The 16,872-nt window shown below is 51.7% G+C and overlaps 1 protein-coding gene across 1 annotated transcript in view; it reads left to right on the top strand.

Moving 5' to 3' along the window:
* Positions 1-4,062: 4,062 nt before the first annotated feature.
* LOC119849215 (mucin-2-like) overlaps positions 4,063-16,872 on the top strand; it is a 31,499-nt gene continuing 18,689 nt past the window's right edge. The window contains 1 exon segment of the mRNA XM_043503606.1: positions 4,063-4,210. Within this exon segment, the coding sequence (XP_043359541.1) occupies positions 4,063-4,210 (148 nt within the window).

Raw genomic sequence — 16,872 nt, 5'->3', positions numbered from 1 at the left:
CAGAAGGTGGCAATGGACATAGTGGGGCCTCTCAGCAAGACAACCTGGTCGGGAAAGAAATACATTCTGGTGGTGGTAGATTTTGCCACCCACTACCCCGCGGCAGTGCCCTTAGCTTCCATTGAAGCAGACACCGTGGCAGATGCGCTGCTGACCATTTTCAGCCGAGTGGGGTTCCCCAAGGAAGTCTTGACAGACCAAGGGTCCAACTTCATGTCAGCCCCTTCTCCGGTGCTTGTGGCAGAAATGTGGGGTCCAGTACAATGGGGCCTCAGCATATCACCCCCAGTCCAATGGGCTGGTGGAGAGGTTCAATGGGATGCTAAAGATGATGCTGAAAACCTTTATGAAGCACCCGCAGAATTGGGACAAGTACTTACCTCACCTGCTGTTCACATACAGGGAGGTACCCCAGGAGTCTACCGGATTTTCACCTTTCAAACTGTTATATGACAGGAGGGTAAGGGGCCTCCTGGACCTGATGAGAGACGAATGGGCGGGGAAGGCCACTCCCGATGGAGAGTCAGTGGTGGAGTATGTCCTGATCTTCCAAGAGAGACTTGCTGAACTCATGGGCCTGGCCAGGGAGAATCTGGCCAGAGCCCAGAGGAAGCAGAAGGTCTGGTATGACCACATGGCCCGGGCCCGCACCTACGCCACCGGGGATCCGGTGATGGTTCTCATCCCCGTGAGAAAGAACAAACTACAGGCCACCTGGGAGGCCCCATTCAAGGTTGTCAGGCAGCTAAATGAGGTAAACTATGTGGTGGAGCTGTCGAACCGGGCGCACCACTGCCGGGTGTACCATGTGAATATGGTGAAGCAATATTGTGCCAGGGGGACTGTGGTGTTGGCCGTGTGTGGACATTGGGAGGAGCAGGGAAATGACCCTTTAGTAGATCTATTCCCTGGGACCAGAGCTGGTTCCCCCCTGGAAACAATTCCCCTCTCAGATCAGCTAACCCCTGCCCAGCAAGCTGAGATCAGAGGGGTGCTGCATCCGTACCGACAGCTGTTTTCCAACCAGCCTGGATGCACTAATCTGACTGTCCATCGGGTGCAGACAGGATCGCACCCGCCGATAAGATGCTCCTCCTTCCGAGTCACAGGGAAAACGGCTCAGGACCTGGAAAGAGAGATCAGGGACATGCTGGCTTTGGGGGTGATCCGGCCATCTGCCAGCCCTTAGGCCTCGCCGGTGGTGCTGGTCCCCAAAAAGGATGCATCGATCCGGTTCTGTGTGGACTATCGGAAGCTCAGTGCCATCACTGTATCTGATGCCTACCCCATGCCCAGGCCTGACGAATTGGGAGGAGCTCGATACCTTACCACCATGGACCTTACAAAGGGCTACTGGCAAGTGCCTCTGGATGCAGATGCCCGGCTGAAATCGGCCTTTATCACCCCTCTGGGGCTCTATGAGTTCCTGACCCTGCCTTTTGGCCTCAAGGAAGCGCCGGCCACCTTCCAGCGCCTGGTAGATCAGCTACTAAGGGAGATGGAGAGTTTTGCTGTGGCATATATTGATGACACCATGTGTCCCAGGTTAGACAAGTGCTGGACCGACTCCAGGAGGCTGGGTTGACTGTAAAAGGGAAGAAGTGCAAGGTGGGGATGGCTGAAGTATCTTACCTGGGCCATCGGGTGGGGAGCGGCCAACTAAAGCCAGAACCAGCTAAGATGGAGGTGATCAGAGACTGTCCCGTGCCCCAAACCAAAAAGCAGGTCCAAGCCTTTATTGGGTTGGCAGGATACTACCAAAGGTTTGTGCCCTGCTTTAGCACTATAGCCACCCCCATCACCGAGCTATGCAAGAAGGGGAAGCCAGACACGGTGGTCTGGACTGAGCAGTGCCAGGAGGCTTTCCGGGTGCTGAAGGATGCTCTGGCCAGTGGCCCAGTTCTGGCAAACCCAGACTTTGACAAGCCCTTTATGGTGTTCACTGACACCTCAGACACGGGACTAGGGGCGGTGTTAATGCAGGAGGATGAAAAGGGGGAGAGACACCCCATCATGTACCTGAGCAAGAAGTTGCTACCCCAGGAACAACACTACGCGGTCATCGAGAAGGAGTGCCTGGCCATGGTGTGGGCCCTCAAGAAACTAGAGCCATATCTCTTTGGGCAACACTTCACTGTGTGCACCGACCACTCTCCCCGACCTGGCTGCACCAGATGAAAGGAGCCAACACCAAACTCCTGAGGTGGAGCCTGCTCCTGCAGGATTATGACCTGGATGTGGTCCATGTGAAGGGAAGTGCCAACATGATAACGGATGCGTTGTCCCGGAGAGGGGGCCCTGAACTTCCCTAGGTCACTGGTCAGAGCGGCCCCGCTCAGTTCAGTCTCGAAGGGGGGAGAGATGTGACACAGCAGGGAGGGGGGAGTATTGACCTGGGAATGTGGCAGGGGAGTTTCACTGGGGATGGGAGACCTGAGAGCCTGTAACCTGAGCCAGGAGGGGGAGGGGGAGGTAACACCTCTGCCCGGGAAATGTGGAAAAAGGCTGCAGGAGGGAGCCTGCTGGGGGGGGGGGGTTAGTTTCAGTTTTGGGCTGGGTGGTGGAACGCAGGGAACCCCAGGGCTGGGGTCTAAGCTCCCTGCCCCCCAGAAGGACTTGACTGAGGGGTCCTGGTTGTACCCACAAGCTCTGTTTTAGACTGTGTTCCTATTGTCCAATAAACCTTCCATTTTACTGGCTGGTTGAGAGTCACAGTGAATCCCAGGAAGAGGGGTGCAGGCTCCAGACTTCCCCACGCTCTGTGACAGTCTGTATTCACAAAAAGAAAAGGAGTACATCTGTATGCATCCGATGAAGTGAGCTGTAGCTCACGAAAGTTTATGCTCAAATATATTTGTTAGTCTCTAAGGTGCCACAAGTACTCCTTTTCTTTTTTAAGAACAGGATTGGGTTTTTGTGTCCTAAGAGGTTTGTGCATAGGTTGTTTAATTACCTGGTGGCAACAGCTCATTTCCTTTGTTTTCTTTCTCAGCTCTTCCCCAGAGGTGGGCGGTGAAAGGGCTTGACGGTACCCACAGGGAGGAATTCCCAAGTGCTCCTTCCTGAGTTCAAAGGGATTTTTTGCATTTGGGTGATGGAAGCATCTACCCCACTCAAAGTGCCAGAGTGGGGAATCAGCCTTGACAACCTGAAAATCAATATCCTAGCTCCTGTCTTTGCAACCAGGGAAACCCCCTGCTCAGCCCATATGACTTAGTGGCAGTGTGCCTTGGGCAGTAGCCTCCATTGTTTGTAGCTCTCTCTGCTCCATAATGGGGATTAGTTGCTCCTTCCACTGACTCTTAAAGAGGGTAGTTGGAACAGCCTGTTGGCTTTCATGAGGTTTGTGATTGTCACTGGAGCTCAGAGTCCCCTCCCAGCAGATGGTGGCTTCTGGTGTTGTTAGGTTCAGTTCTGGCATCTGCATTTGCAAAAGGAAGTTGAAAAATTGGAGAGGGTGCAGCGAAGATCCACAAAAATTATTTTAAGGGCTGACAGTGAGAGACTTGGAGCTTGATCTGGTTAGTTTATCAGTAGGACGATCCAGAGGTACTTACCCACCACACCCAGGCATGCCTATGGTGGATAAGTACTTCCACAGGGAGCAGATACCAGGTAGTAAGGGGATTTCTAATTTGACAGAAAAAGGCAGCAAAAGAATCACATTAAAGCCAGATAAATTCAACTTAGAAATAAGGCAAAACTTTTCCAAGTGAGCGTGGTTAACAAATGCAAAAGGGATGTGGTGGCTTCTCCATCTCTTCCTGTCTTCAGATGGATGCCTCTCTGGAAGGTGCTTTAGCCAAACACAAGTTATTAAGCTGGTATGTTTCTCCAGCCTGCAATACACAGAAGGTTGGATGAGATGAGTCACTGCTCCCCTCTGACCATAAACCTCATGAACTTTATGAATCAAATTCATTGGGCATTGGTGCTTCAGTAGTCTATGCCTGGGAGACAATCAAATCCCATGTGCTCTGTGGGGGGCACCTGAGCGAACACCCCAGGAAGAAGGGACACACCAACCCATGCTGGGTTTGTTCCTTCAGGCATGGCAGCATCATGGTGGATCACATTGTCATCCTGGCTTTACCTGTCACCAAGGAACTCAACAAATCCTTTGAGAACGTGGCTGGGCAGCTGAAGATGCAGATAGAGATGGCGGCTGAGACCCAGAACTGCAATGGCAGCTCCTGTGAATCACTGTGCGGTGAGGGTAGATGAGGGCTAGGTGGAGACGGGACAGATCCATGGTCTTGGGAGGAAGATTCTCCATCGCTCCACCTCCAATCTTTGCCAGGGCAGCTGGGTACCACATTAGTACATAGATAGATAGATAGATAGATAGATAGATAGATAGATAGATAGATAGATAGATAGATAGATAGATGAGAGAGAAAGAGGGGAGTTTTTATGGGGTGGATGGATGGAGGGGGTGGAAGGGATGAATGGAGGGGGCTGTGACAGGTTCCCCCTGGGTTGCCACATGGAACACATGCACCTCCTCTCTTCCTCTCTCTCTCTCTCTCTCTCTCCTATCTACCTATCTATCCATCCAGCCATCCATCCCCATACACCCTTGTGGCAGTTTCCCCTTGGGGTGCCACCTGAAACTGGGATACCACTGAGCCTTCCTGACCCACCAGCCTGTGCTCCCTTTTACACCATACTGCTGTGACAAGCTGAAAAGCCCTCTCTCTAGCATGCACTTTCACCAGCATAAATACAGGTAGGGACACACCCAGCTGCAGTTATATGCAGGCAGGCCCTCTGACCAGCCCCTCAGGCACACACCCCCTCTGGAGTATAAACCCAAAATTATATTATCTTGCACTTCACAGGGAACTGTACAGTGTAAGCTCATAAAATTTGCCCCCTCCTCAATGTGGAGAGGAAAATGCAACAGCCTCCTCCCCCTGAATTATGATTCCCACACACTGGTTTAGATAAAGCAAAACAAATGTATCAACTACAAAAGATAGATTTTAAGTGATTAGAAGTGATGTCAAACAGATCAAAACAGATTACTTAGCAAATAAACAAAAAATACAAATTAAACTTAATATACTAAAGAGAGGGGATATGAATAACAAATTCTCACCCTAAGTGATGGTACAAACAGGCTGCAGATTCTTAAGGGACAAGCTGCACTTGCTTACAGCTTGGAATCCCCAGGTGTTCCACTCGCAGGCTAAAAATCCCTTTAGCCTGGGTCCAGCACTTCCCCCTGTTCAGTCTTTGTGCTTCAGGTGTTTCCAAGAGTCTTCTTGGGAGGGGGAGTCAGTGAAGAATCAAGATGATGTCACTCCCCTGCCTTATATAGCTTTTGCATATGGCAGGAATCCTTTGTTTCAAAGCCTGCTTCCCACACCAGTCAGTGGAAAAATACTGACATCCCAAGATGGAGTCCAGCACCAGGTGACCTAGTCACATGTAGCAGCCATCACCCACTGACTGTTTGGAGCGTTCACAGGAAGGCTCACCAGATGGGAGATAAGCTTCTCCTAAGGCCTATTGTTTTGCACTCTCATTTTGCAAGGAGAGGGGGATTTCAATATGGATGGGAAAGGAAAATTCCTGCTTGACCATTTTCACTGAAGAAAAGTAAAAAGATCCCCCAGTTCCCCCCGCCAAACCTGCCCCCCTCACTGTGGTTGGGACTGAAAACTTTCCCACCAACACTGTCACTTAAGAAAAGAGCTATCTCCCAATTCCCCCGCCCCCATCTCTTGCCATTCCAGGTGCACATCTGGAGGCCAGAGACTCTCGTTACCCAACTGTGAGCTTCCTCCTTCCTCAGCGACTGCCCTCCACATCCAGCCAGCCCCCTCTTCTGGCTCCCCTGGCTGGGACACCAGGGCCCTGCAGCCGGAGCATCAGTAGTGCTGCCTGATGCTCCATGCAGCCCCCTGGAACAGTTACTGAGATGGCATCCTGGAGGAGCTGATTCTCCTCTTGCCCCTGTGTAAATCAGGAGTAACTTCGCTGGGGTCTCTGGTGCCAGTTTCCCTCTCTCTCAACATGGTTTAAATCAGGAGCAAGTCCACTGGGGCCAATTCCCCTCTTGCTTGCCCAGTGTACATCAGGAGTAATTCCGCTGGGGTTTATCAGGCTGGTTCCCCCTGCCCTCTCCCCGGTGTATTAAGGGGAACATGAGCTCAGCATCAGGCCCCTCGAGGGGGGCATTCACGCTGCCCAGCCGCCTGCTCCCAGTGGGATGTGACCTTTAGCAGTTCCAGAGGCTGGTTCTGCCATGCCACCCCAATCTCCACAGGCACGACGCAGATTTTCTTATCTTCCCTCAGCACAAGGGCCAGCCTTAGGGAAAATGGTGTCCTGGGTGAACGTGGATTTTGATGCTCCTGGTCTCATGCGTGGCCTTCCCACCCATCCTGCAATGCCCGCTGCCTCCCCGAGCTCCATACCCACCCTGCCTGGCTCCCACTGTCTCCCTGGCCTCCCCACCCATCCCTCCAACCCCCACTGCCCTTCCAGGATCCTCACACATCTCCCCTGGCCCCCGTTGCCTCCCCACCCATCCTGCCTGGCTCCCACTGCCTCCCCAGGCTTCCCACACATCTCCCCTGATTCCCACTGCCTCTATGGGTTCCCCACCCATCCCCCCAGCCCCTGCTGCAACCCGGGGCTCCCCACCCATCTACCTTGGTCTCCGCTACTTCCCTGGGTTTCCCACCCATCCCCCTGACTCTCGCTGCCTCCCCAGGCTCCCCACCCATATCCCCTGTCCCCTGCTGCCTCCCCACCCATCCCACCTGAACCCCACTGCCTCCCTTTGCCATTTTCCCAAGCTCCCGTACGCAGCCTGATGTCTCAGGCATGCCCCACTCCTTACCTCTTCACCACGGTGCCCCAGTACTTAATTTGTGAAACCCGGCACCTCTGGGCTCCTGGCCAACAGCTGCCGCTCTCCAGCCACTCCGCTCTGAAGGCAGCACCTACCATACCATGCCACGCATCCTTCTGTGCTGCTGCTGGCAGCGACGCTGCCTTCCCTGCTGGACACCCAGCCAGCAGCCGCAGCTCTCTGGCCACCCAGCTGGTGCTGAATTTGTGCTGGGGCTAAGCCTTTCATTACAAATTAAACTCTGCGGCACCCCCTGACCAAAGCACCCTGGGCCATCGCCCACATCACCCACCCTAAGGCCGACCCTGCCCAGCACATGCACTTTAGCCCACGTCAGGCGCCTGCCCCAGCCCGGCTAAGGCTGGCCTGTCCCATCAGTAGCCCACAGGGATGGGTCTGGAGTGAGGGGGAGGGCGTGTCCCTTGTCCTGCTCTTGAGCTCGATCTCTCTTTGCATGGGAAGACTTGATTCTGCAATAAAATGATGATGATGCATTAGTGTGGTTGTTATTTCAGCGACAAACCCCCACCCCCTGCATCCATGGTGGTAGCTCGGTAATCACACACCCGTCGTGGCCCAGGGTCTCACTGCAGTAGGTGCTGTATGTTATTTATTACATGCATTACGGTAGTTCAGTACACACACACACCCGTCGTGGCCCAGGGTCCCGCTGCGATAGATGCTGTATGTTATTTATTACATGCACTACGGTAGAGCCTCAGCAACCCCAAGGTTGTGGCCGAGGTGGGGCTAGGAGCTGTACAGACACAGAACAAAAAGCCATTGCCTGGTGCCTGCCCCATGGCGCCAGCGAGCTCAGTCTCAGCTGAGTAGCCCCCGAGGATGCGAGACTGATATAGAGCAGGGGTCTCCACACAACAGCAGCCTCCCTGCTGGTGAATTCCTGGTGGGCGAGAGGACACGGGAGCATTTTATGGAGGGTCTGACATGGTCTCTGTGTCCCCCCTGCCCCATACGCCCACAGGCCAGGAATGATCTGTGCATCAGACTTGCCGGCGGTGAAGGGCTTGGTCGTGTCGTGCTCCAACACCTCTTCCTGCCTGCGCACCAAGTCTGCCCCTCTTCCCGGTGCATTCAGTGTTAGAGAGAGTCAAAGACTGGCTGGCTAAGCACCTCTTCGGTTCTTTTGGGAGTTTCAAAAGGAAACATGGCAGTTTCGGAACAGTTCGGGCTTCCTGGATCTCTGTAATCTACTCGGATGTAATTATCATCTAATCTAATCTAATCTCTCTACCTATCTATCTATCCCCATACATGCGAACTATGTAGCTATGTAGTTAGCTAGTTATCTATCCCCACAACCCTCTACCCGTCTATCCAAATATCTGTCTGTCTAATCATAGAGAAGTGGGGCTGGGTGGGATCTCGAGAGGGCATCCGGTCCAGATTCCCACAAAGAGGCAGAGCCAAGTAACTCTAGACCATCTGTGTCAGGCGTTTGTACAACCTGCTCTAAAAACCCTCCCGTGACAGGGACTTCCCCCAGCTTCCCGTGGCACCTGAGAGCCAGAAAGTGTTTCCTGGTCTCTCTCTCTCTGCATTCCTCTCCTCTGAGATCTTTGGTACGCAGGGCACGAAGGACGGGCTCTCGACAGGCCCCATTCACAAAGGAAATGTGTCTCTTCTCACTTCAGCTGTGGCACTGACAATCTAGTTCCACCCCCCGCCCCGCACACACACGCTTCTGGCACTGATAAGTAATCTCCCAGCTGCTGATTTATTAGCCTCATTGACCTTTGAAATTTACCAGAACAATTTCCCTTATTCCTCTGCCCAGCCCGAGGAAGCCGAATGTCCCACTCCCACACACCGGAGTCAAGTCCCTGGTTCCAGCCCCCCTGTTCAGTGCACTCCCAGCCCTCGAAAGGTGTGCACGGCCTCCATATTTCTGAATATTCCCACACTTATCATAGAGGGGTGTTTGTCAGGAGGGAAGGGATAGATAAACAGAGGGGGTTCATGAGGATGGATGGATGGACAGAGATTTCCTATATGCACCCCTCTCTTCATCTATCTCCATCCACCCCCTCTATCTATGTATCTAATCTAATCTAATCTCATCTCATCTATCTATCCCCATACACCCTAGCTATCTAGCTAGTTATCTATCCCCACCACCCTCTACCCATCTATCCAAATGGCTGGCTGTCTGTCTAATCACAGAGAAGTGGGGCTGGGTGGGACCTCGAGAGGGCATCCAGTCCAGATCCCCACAATCAGGCAGAGCCAAGTAACCCTAGACCATCCGTATCAGGCATTTGTCTAACCTGCTCTGAAAACCCTCCCGTGACAGTGACTCCCCGAGCTTCCCGTGGCACCTGAGAAGCCAAAGAGTATTTCCTGGTCTCTCTCTCTCTCCACATTCCTCTCCTCTGAGATCTTTGGCATGCAGGGCACGAGGAATGGGCTCTCGACTGGCCCCACGCACCCAGGGAACACGTCTCTTACCACTTCAGGTGTGGCACTGATAGTCTCATGCCCCTCCATCCCACTTCTGGCACTGATGTGAAATCTCCCAGCTGCTGATTTATTAGCCTCATCGACCTTTGAAATTTATCAAAACAATTCCCTGTATTCCTCCGCCCTACGCAAGGAAGCCGAATGTCCCCGCCCCACACCTCCGGGAGCCAATGTCCCGGGTTCCAGCCCCCCTGTTCAGTGCACTCCCAGCCCTCGAAAGGTGTGCACGGCCTCCATATTTCTGAATATTCCCACACTTATCATAGAGGGGTGTTTGTCAGGAGGGAAGGGATAGATAAACAGAGGGGGTTCATGAGGATGGATGGATGGACAGAGATTTCCTATATGCACCCCTCTCTTCATCTATCTCCATCCACCCCCTCTATCTATGTATCTAATCTAATCTAATCTCATCTCATCTAATCTAATCTAATCTATCTATCCCCATACACCCTAGCTATCTAGCTAGTTATCTATCCCCACCACCCTCTACCCATCTATCCAAATGGCTGGCTGTCTGTCTAATCACAGAGAAGTGGGGCTGGGTGGGACCTCGAGAGGGCATCCAGTCCAGATCCCCACAATCAGGCAGAGCCAAGTAACCCTAGACCATCCGTATCAGGCATTTGTCTAACCTGCTCTGAAAACCCTCCCGTGACAGTGACTCCCCGAGCTTCCCGTGGCACCTGAGAAGCCAAAGAGTATTTCCTGGTCTCTCTCTCTCTCCACATTCCTCTCCTCTGAGATCTTTGGCATGCAGGGCACGAGGAATGGGCTCTCGACTGGCCCCACGCACCCAGGGAACACGTCTCTTACCACTTCAGGTGTGGCACTGATAGTCTCATGCCCCTCCATCCCACTTCTGGCACTGATGTGAAATCTCCCAGCTGCTGATTTATTAGCCTCATCGACCTTTGAAATTTATCAAAACAATTCCCTGTATTCCTCCGCCCTACGCAAGGAAGCCGAATGTCCCCGCCCCACACCTCCGGGAGCCAATGTCCCGGGTTCCAGCCCCCCTGTTCAGTGCACTCCCAGCCCTCGAAAGGTGCGCACGGCCTCCCTCTGTTACCGCATCTATGGATTATGCCCCAGACTCTTCTCCCAAAGGATGAAGACGCTTTGGGTCTCCCTGCTCCTCGTGCACCTCGCATCCTCTGTCTCTTCGGCAGGTGAGTGGGGCCCTGCAGTGCTAGACCCTTTGGCTTCTCTTCGCAGAGCAGGGTGCGGTTCATGGTCTCTACCAGGAAGGGGCAGATGGGGGATTCCCAACACACCCCGAGCCCCAGACCCCTAAACATCACAGCGTATAAAGCCAAAGAGACCCCACGCTGAATTAACTTCACTACAGCAGATCAGTATCACAACCAGCCCAGCTCCATTTCAAGATTGCCAGCAATGGAGAATCCATCAGGCCCCTTGGTAAATTGTCCCAAGGGGTAATTAGCCTCCATGATAAAATGTACATCTCATTTCCAGTGTGATTTGTTTTTTTGTCTTGCTTCAACTTCCAGCCAGTGGCTCTTGCTAAATTCTTTTTCTGCTGGCTCAAAGGGAAGCTCTGCTAGCCACTTTCTCGGTCAAGTAGTTCAGTTTTTGCAGCACAAACGTTGTACGAGATTTTACCCTCTTTGTGCTGCTGGGCTCTGTTCCTGGGCCACTCAAATTTTGGTGTTCAGACAATGGATAGAGGGTTGGAGTAAAAGTTTATTGGTTTCCAATCACTGTCTGGGAGCTTTCCTGGTATTTCACAATGCCAAGTTCTGACCTTCCAGCCTCCTGTGTTGGTTTCCCCATTATTCCATTGCAATGAAAGTAAATCCCGGTGCTTGTCCACGTTACAGCACTGTGAACCTTGTGAGAGCTGCCATCTCCCATTGCATACCCCCACCTGCCCTCCCCCCTCAGCTCTGCATCTGCCAGCCTCACTCTGTTCGTTCTGCTGCCAAGGGGGCCAATAGGAATTAGGTGTTTTGGTGGGGGCAGATTTGGACAGGGGTGTTGTTCTTCCCTTGCAAGAGAGCTAATAATTACCCCAACAGGCAGAGGTGGTGGAGAATGACCTTGTCTCCCTGCCTGCGGCTGGCACCAGTTGACTTCACCAGCTCAGAAGCAAAACCGAAAGGGCTCTGGGGGCAAAATTGTGTTGTTCTCTGTGTGTTCTGGGTGAGGCAGTGAGGACAGACCACAGTGCAAAGCGAACTAGCTGGAACCGTAGCCCAAACTGGCAAAGGCAGGGGGGGCTGAGCAGTTGGGCATAGCTTGTGGATTAAACGCTGCCTCCAAGATGCCTGCAGCCATGGCCCCAAGATGCCGTGCGCTTCTGGAATCCAGCTCGATGCACTCCGGCCATGTCTCAACCTCCCTCCATGTGTTCACATCTGGTCACCACAACAATCTAAGAACCAGCCTCCATCCACCTCATTTGGTCCTACCTTTCCCCTCATCTTCCCCATGGGGCATTTGCCGCAGTCACTGGCTCTTGGCTCATGCTGGCTAGGGGCCGATGGCTCCTTTGTGGTCAATGCCAGACCTTCCATTGAGATATCCTCAGGCCATTCATTTATGTGAACATATCTGGTCCCGTACATGCTGCCCCCCCGAGTGCCTAACTCCCATTTGCACTCAGTGCATCACAGCACCAGGTGAGCAGGAGAAACTGGGGCATGCATAGCACTCATAAAAATATTTCTGAATATTCCCACACTTATCATAGAGGGGTGTTTGTCAGGAGGGAAGGGATAGATAAACAGAGGGGGTTCATGAGGATGGATGGATGGACAGAGATTTCCTATATGCACCCCTCTCTTCATCTATCTCCATCCACCCCCTCTATCTATGTATCTAATCTAATCTAATCTCATCTAATCTAATCTAATCTATCTATCCCCATACACCCTAGCTATCTAGCTAGTTATCTATCCCCACCACCCTCTACCCATCTATCCAAATGGCTGGCTGTCTGTCTAATCACAGAGAAGTGGGGCTGGGTGGGACCTCGAGAGGGCATCCAGTCCAGATCCCCACAATCAGGCAGAGCCAAGTAACCCTAGACCATCCGTATCAGGCATTTGTCTAACCTGCTCTGAAAACCCTCCCGTGACAGTGACTCCCCGAGCTTCCCGTGGCACCTGAGAAGCCAAAGAGTATTTCCTGGTCTCTCTCTCTCTCCACATTCCTCTCCTCTGAGATCTTTGGCATGCAGGGCATGAGGAATGGGCTCTCGACTGGCCCCACGCACCCAGGGAACACGTCTCTTACCACTTCAGGTGTGGCACTGATAGTCTCATGCCCCTCCATCCCACTTCTGGCACTGATGTGAAATCTCCCAGCTGCTGATTTATTAGCCTCATCGACCTTTGAAATTTATCAAAACAATTCCCTGTATTCCTCCGCCCTACGCAAGGAAGCCGAATGTCCCCGCCCCACACCTCCGGGAGCCAATGTCCCGGGTTCCAGCCCCCCTGTTCAGTGCACTCCCAGCCCTCGAAAGGTGCGCACGGCCTCCCTCTGTTACCGCATCTATGGATTATGCCCCAGACTCTTCTCCCAAAGGATGAAGACGCTTTGGGTCTCCCTGCTCCTCGTGCACCTCGCATCCTCTGTCTCTTCGGCAGGTGAGTGGGGCCCTGCAGTGCTAGACCCTTTGGCTTCTCTTCGCAGAGCAGGGTGCGGTTCATGGTCTCTACCAGGAAGGGGCAGATGGGGGATTCCCAACACACCCCGAGCCCCAGACCCCTAAACATCACAGCGTATAAAGCCAAAGAGACCCCACGCTGAATTAACTTCACTACAGCAGATCAGTATCACAACCAGCCCAGCTCCATTTCAAGATTGCCAGCAATGGAGAATCCATCAGGCCCCTTGGTAAATTGTCCCAAGGGGTAATTAGCCTCCATGATAAAAATGTACATCTCATTTCCAGTGTGATTTGTTTTTTTGTCTTGCTTCAACTTCCAGCCAGTGGCTCTTGCTAAATTCTTTTTCTGCTGGCTCAAAGGGAAGCTCTGCTAGCCACTTTCTCGGTCAAGTAGTTCAGTTTTTGCAGCACAAACGTTGTACGAGATTTTACCCTCTTTGTGCTGCTGGGCTCTGTTCCTGGGCCACTCAAATTTTGGTGTTCAGACAATGGATAGAGGGTTGGAGTAAAAGTTTATTGGTTTCCAATCACTGTCTGGGAGCTTTCCTGGTATTTCACAATGCCAAGTTCTGACCTTCCAGCCTCCTGTGTTGGTTTCCCCATTATTCCATTGCAATGAAAGTAAATCCCGGTGCTTGTCCACGTTACAGCACTGTGAACCTTGTGAGAGCTGCCATCTCCCATTGCATACCCCCACCTGCCCTCCCCCCTCAGCTCTGCATCTGCCAGCCTCACTCTGTTCGTTCTGCTGCCAAGGGGGCCAATAGGAATTAGGTGTTTTGGTGGGGGCAGATTTGGACAGGGGTGTTGTTCTTCCCTTGCAAGAGAGCTAATAATTACCCCAACAGGCAGAGGTGGTGGAGAATGACCTTGTCTCCCTGCCTGCGGCTGGCACCAGTTGACTTCACCAGCTCAGAAGCAAAACCGAAAGGGCTCTGGGGGCAAAGTTGTGTTGTTCTCTGTGTGTTCTGGGTGAGGCAGTGAGGACAGACCACAGTGCAAAGCGAACTAGCTGGAACCGTAGCCCAAACTGGCAAAGGCAGGGGGGGCTGAGCAGTTGGGCACAGCTCGTAGATTAAACGCTGCCTCCAAGATGCCTGCAGCCATGGCCCCCAGATGCTGTGCGCTTCTGGAATCCAGCTCGACATGCTCAGGCCATGTCTCGGTCTCCCTCCATGTGATCACATCTTGTTACCTGCAGAAAAATCTCTGGTTTCAGAGTAGCAGCCGTGTTAGTCTGTATTCGCAAAAAGAAAAGGAGTACTTGTGGCACCTTAGAGACTAACAAATTTATTAGAGCATAAGCTTTCGTGAGCTACAGCTCACTTCATCGGATGCATTTGCAAATGCATCCGATGAAGTGAGCTGTAGCTCACGAAAGCTTATGCTCTAATAAATTTGTTAGTCTCTAAGGTGCCACAAGTACTCCTTTTCTTTTTGAGAAAAATCTGTTATTCACACTCAAGGGCACCCACCTTTACCCAGTTTCTAGGGCTCAATGCGAAACCCTTGAGTGTGTGAGTAACAGAGAATTTTGTGCAGGTAACAAATTTGGTGGAGAATGCAGGCAAGCAGAAGAAGAGGATCCATGGATGGAAAAGTTTCCCAGGGTATGGGCCGAAAATAATTAGAAAGTGGAAAAATTGATGCTGATGTCTTAATCCGAGGATCCCTCCACAGCGCCAGTACAAGTATCCTTTAGAAGCAGAGGAAGGAATAAATTCTACCATTAAAAGCTTGTTAGAACAGGGTGTCATTGTGCAAATGGCTGGTACTAATAATGCCCCAATTTCTGGTCACCACAGCAACCTCAGAACCAGGCTCCGGCTGGCTTGTTTGGTCCCACCTTTCCCCTCAGCTTCCCCGCATGGCATTTGCCATGGTTGCTGGCTCTTGGCTCACAGCAGCTAGGGGTGAATGGCCTGGCCTGTGGGTCCTTGATTGTCAACCATCCATTCAGATGCCTGCAGGCCATTCATTTACGTGACCGTATCTGGTCCTGTATGTGCTACCCCAAGTGTCTAACTCCCATTTACACTCAGTGCATCACAGCACAAGCGGACATGCCAAACCCATGAAAAAATGAAGAAATTGGGCTTATTTTTGGCTTAAGAGGCTTGTGAGTTGTTTGTTAGCTAGTTTTTGGCTTGTAGCTTGTTGTTTGTTTGGATTGTAACTTGTTGCTTCTTTTTTTGATCAGCTTCCAGCAAGCCGGGGCAAGGGGCAAGGAAAGGCAAGTGGGGGAAAGACTGAGGGGTGCACCCTGAGCCCACCACAGTCCCAGACTGCATGCTGGGGGGAATCTAGTCACAGAGTGTTGGGTTTCTTAGGGATTGGCTTCTTATGGCCTTGTTTTGAAATGGGATTAGCTTGATTTTTGTCTTATTGTGAAAGTTGGGGTGCTTATTTACCCAATGAAAGTTGGCAACTGTGAGCACAAGGTGAGCAGGGTAAACTGAGGCACTCATAGGGCTCATAAAAATATTACCAAATATGTCCACATTCATCATAGATCAGTGGTCCCCAACCTTTCTTGTGGGAATAGCATATTGCTATTCCCAGAAGACTGTGGCAGGCGCCTGACACCCTGGCGCCAAAATACTGCCTCCGAAAAGCGGCAGTGGGAAGAAGTGTCCCTGCCAAAATGCCACTGAGAAATGGCAATGGGGTGTCCTGTGGGCGCACAAAAATGCCCTGGCAGGCACCATGGCACCCACAGGCAGCACGTTGGGGACCCCATAATAGATAGATAGAAGGCTGTTTGTGGGGAGGGAAGCAGGAAGGGACAGATAGATTCCATAGATAGATAGAGGGGGTTCCTGAGGATGGTTGGACAGAGATCCCCATATGCACCTCTCTACCCATCTATCCCCATATACACACCTCTATCTATTTCTCCCCAGGCACACATCTATCTATTCCCATACCCCCCTCTATCTATCTAATCTAATCTATCAATCCCCACCCACCCCCTCTATCTATCTATCTATCTATCTATCTATCTATTCCCATACCCCCCTCCTTCCATCCATTTTTGGGGATTGGGGAGCTTTGTTTTCTCCTGGCCTCCCAACACTGCAGAGCCAGTCCAGGCCCCTTTCCTCATGGATGAGGCATCAAAGGCTGGGTCATGGCATTAGGGGGTCCTGCATTAATCACCCTCCAGTGATTCCTGTTTCCACACACACCCTGACCCTGGGGAGCCAGGACAACACAAACATCTACAAGACTTAACACCACCAAAGTCCATGAATGCTCTACATGCCCATGGACATTTCCATTCACTCAAGCGTCAGCTCATAAAGATAAGATTTATAAAGGGGATGTCAAGGCAGCTGGACTCTGTACCTAAGGCTGAGTTTTGTTTTGCTTCAGTCTCATTATTAACATCAGAAGTCCAGCAGGGCTTCCCCCACCTCTGGCCCTCGCTGCTTGGGCATGGGATAACTTTCCTGAGACGGTACCAGTATTTCTTTGAATTCGAGCTAAGATCAAAGGTAAGTAGTGTCTTGGTCTGTTGAAAGCCGTGATCAAGTGTCTTGATGTTTTTGGTCTTTTGGCCCCGAGATGAAAACCTTGTCTGTGTCTCTTGGACTGTGAAATACAAAAATTAATTACAAACTGGATCCTTTCAGGCATTTAGCAGCTTGTGTCACTCTCTGTTCTTTAAAAAGAAAAGCAGTACTTGTGGCACCTTAGAGTCTAACAAATTTATTAGAGCATAAGCTTTTGTGAGCTACAGCTCACTTCATCGGATGCATTTGGTGGAAAAAACAGAGGAGAGATTTATATACACACACACAGAGAACATGAAACAATGGGTTTATCACACACACTGTAAGGAGAGTGATCACTTAAGATAAGCCATCACCAGCAGCCTGGGGGA

The sequence above is a fragment of the Dermochelys coriacea genome, chromosome 28 (assembly GCF_009764565.3).
Source record: "Dermochelys coriacea isolate rDerCor1 chromosome 28, rDerCor1.pri.v4, whole genome shotgun sequence".
NCBI lineage: Eukaryota > Metazoa > Chordata > Testudines > Dermochelyidae > Dermochelys > Dermochelys coriacea.
Note: the sequence above shows the minus strand (reverse complement) of the source record. Positions and strands in the feature narration are given on the sequence as shown.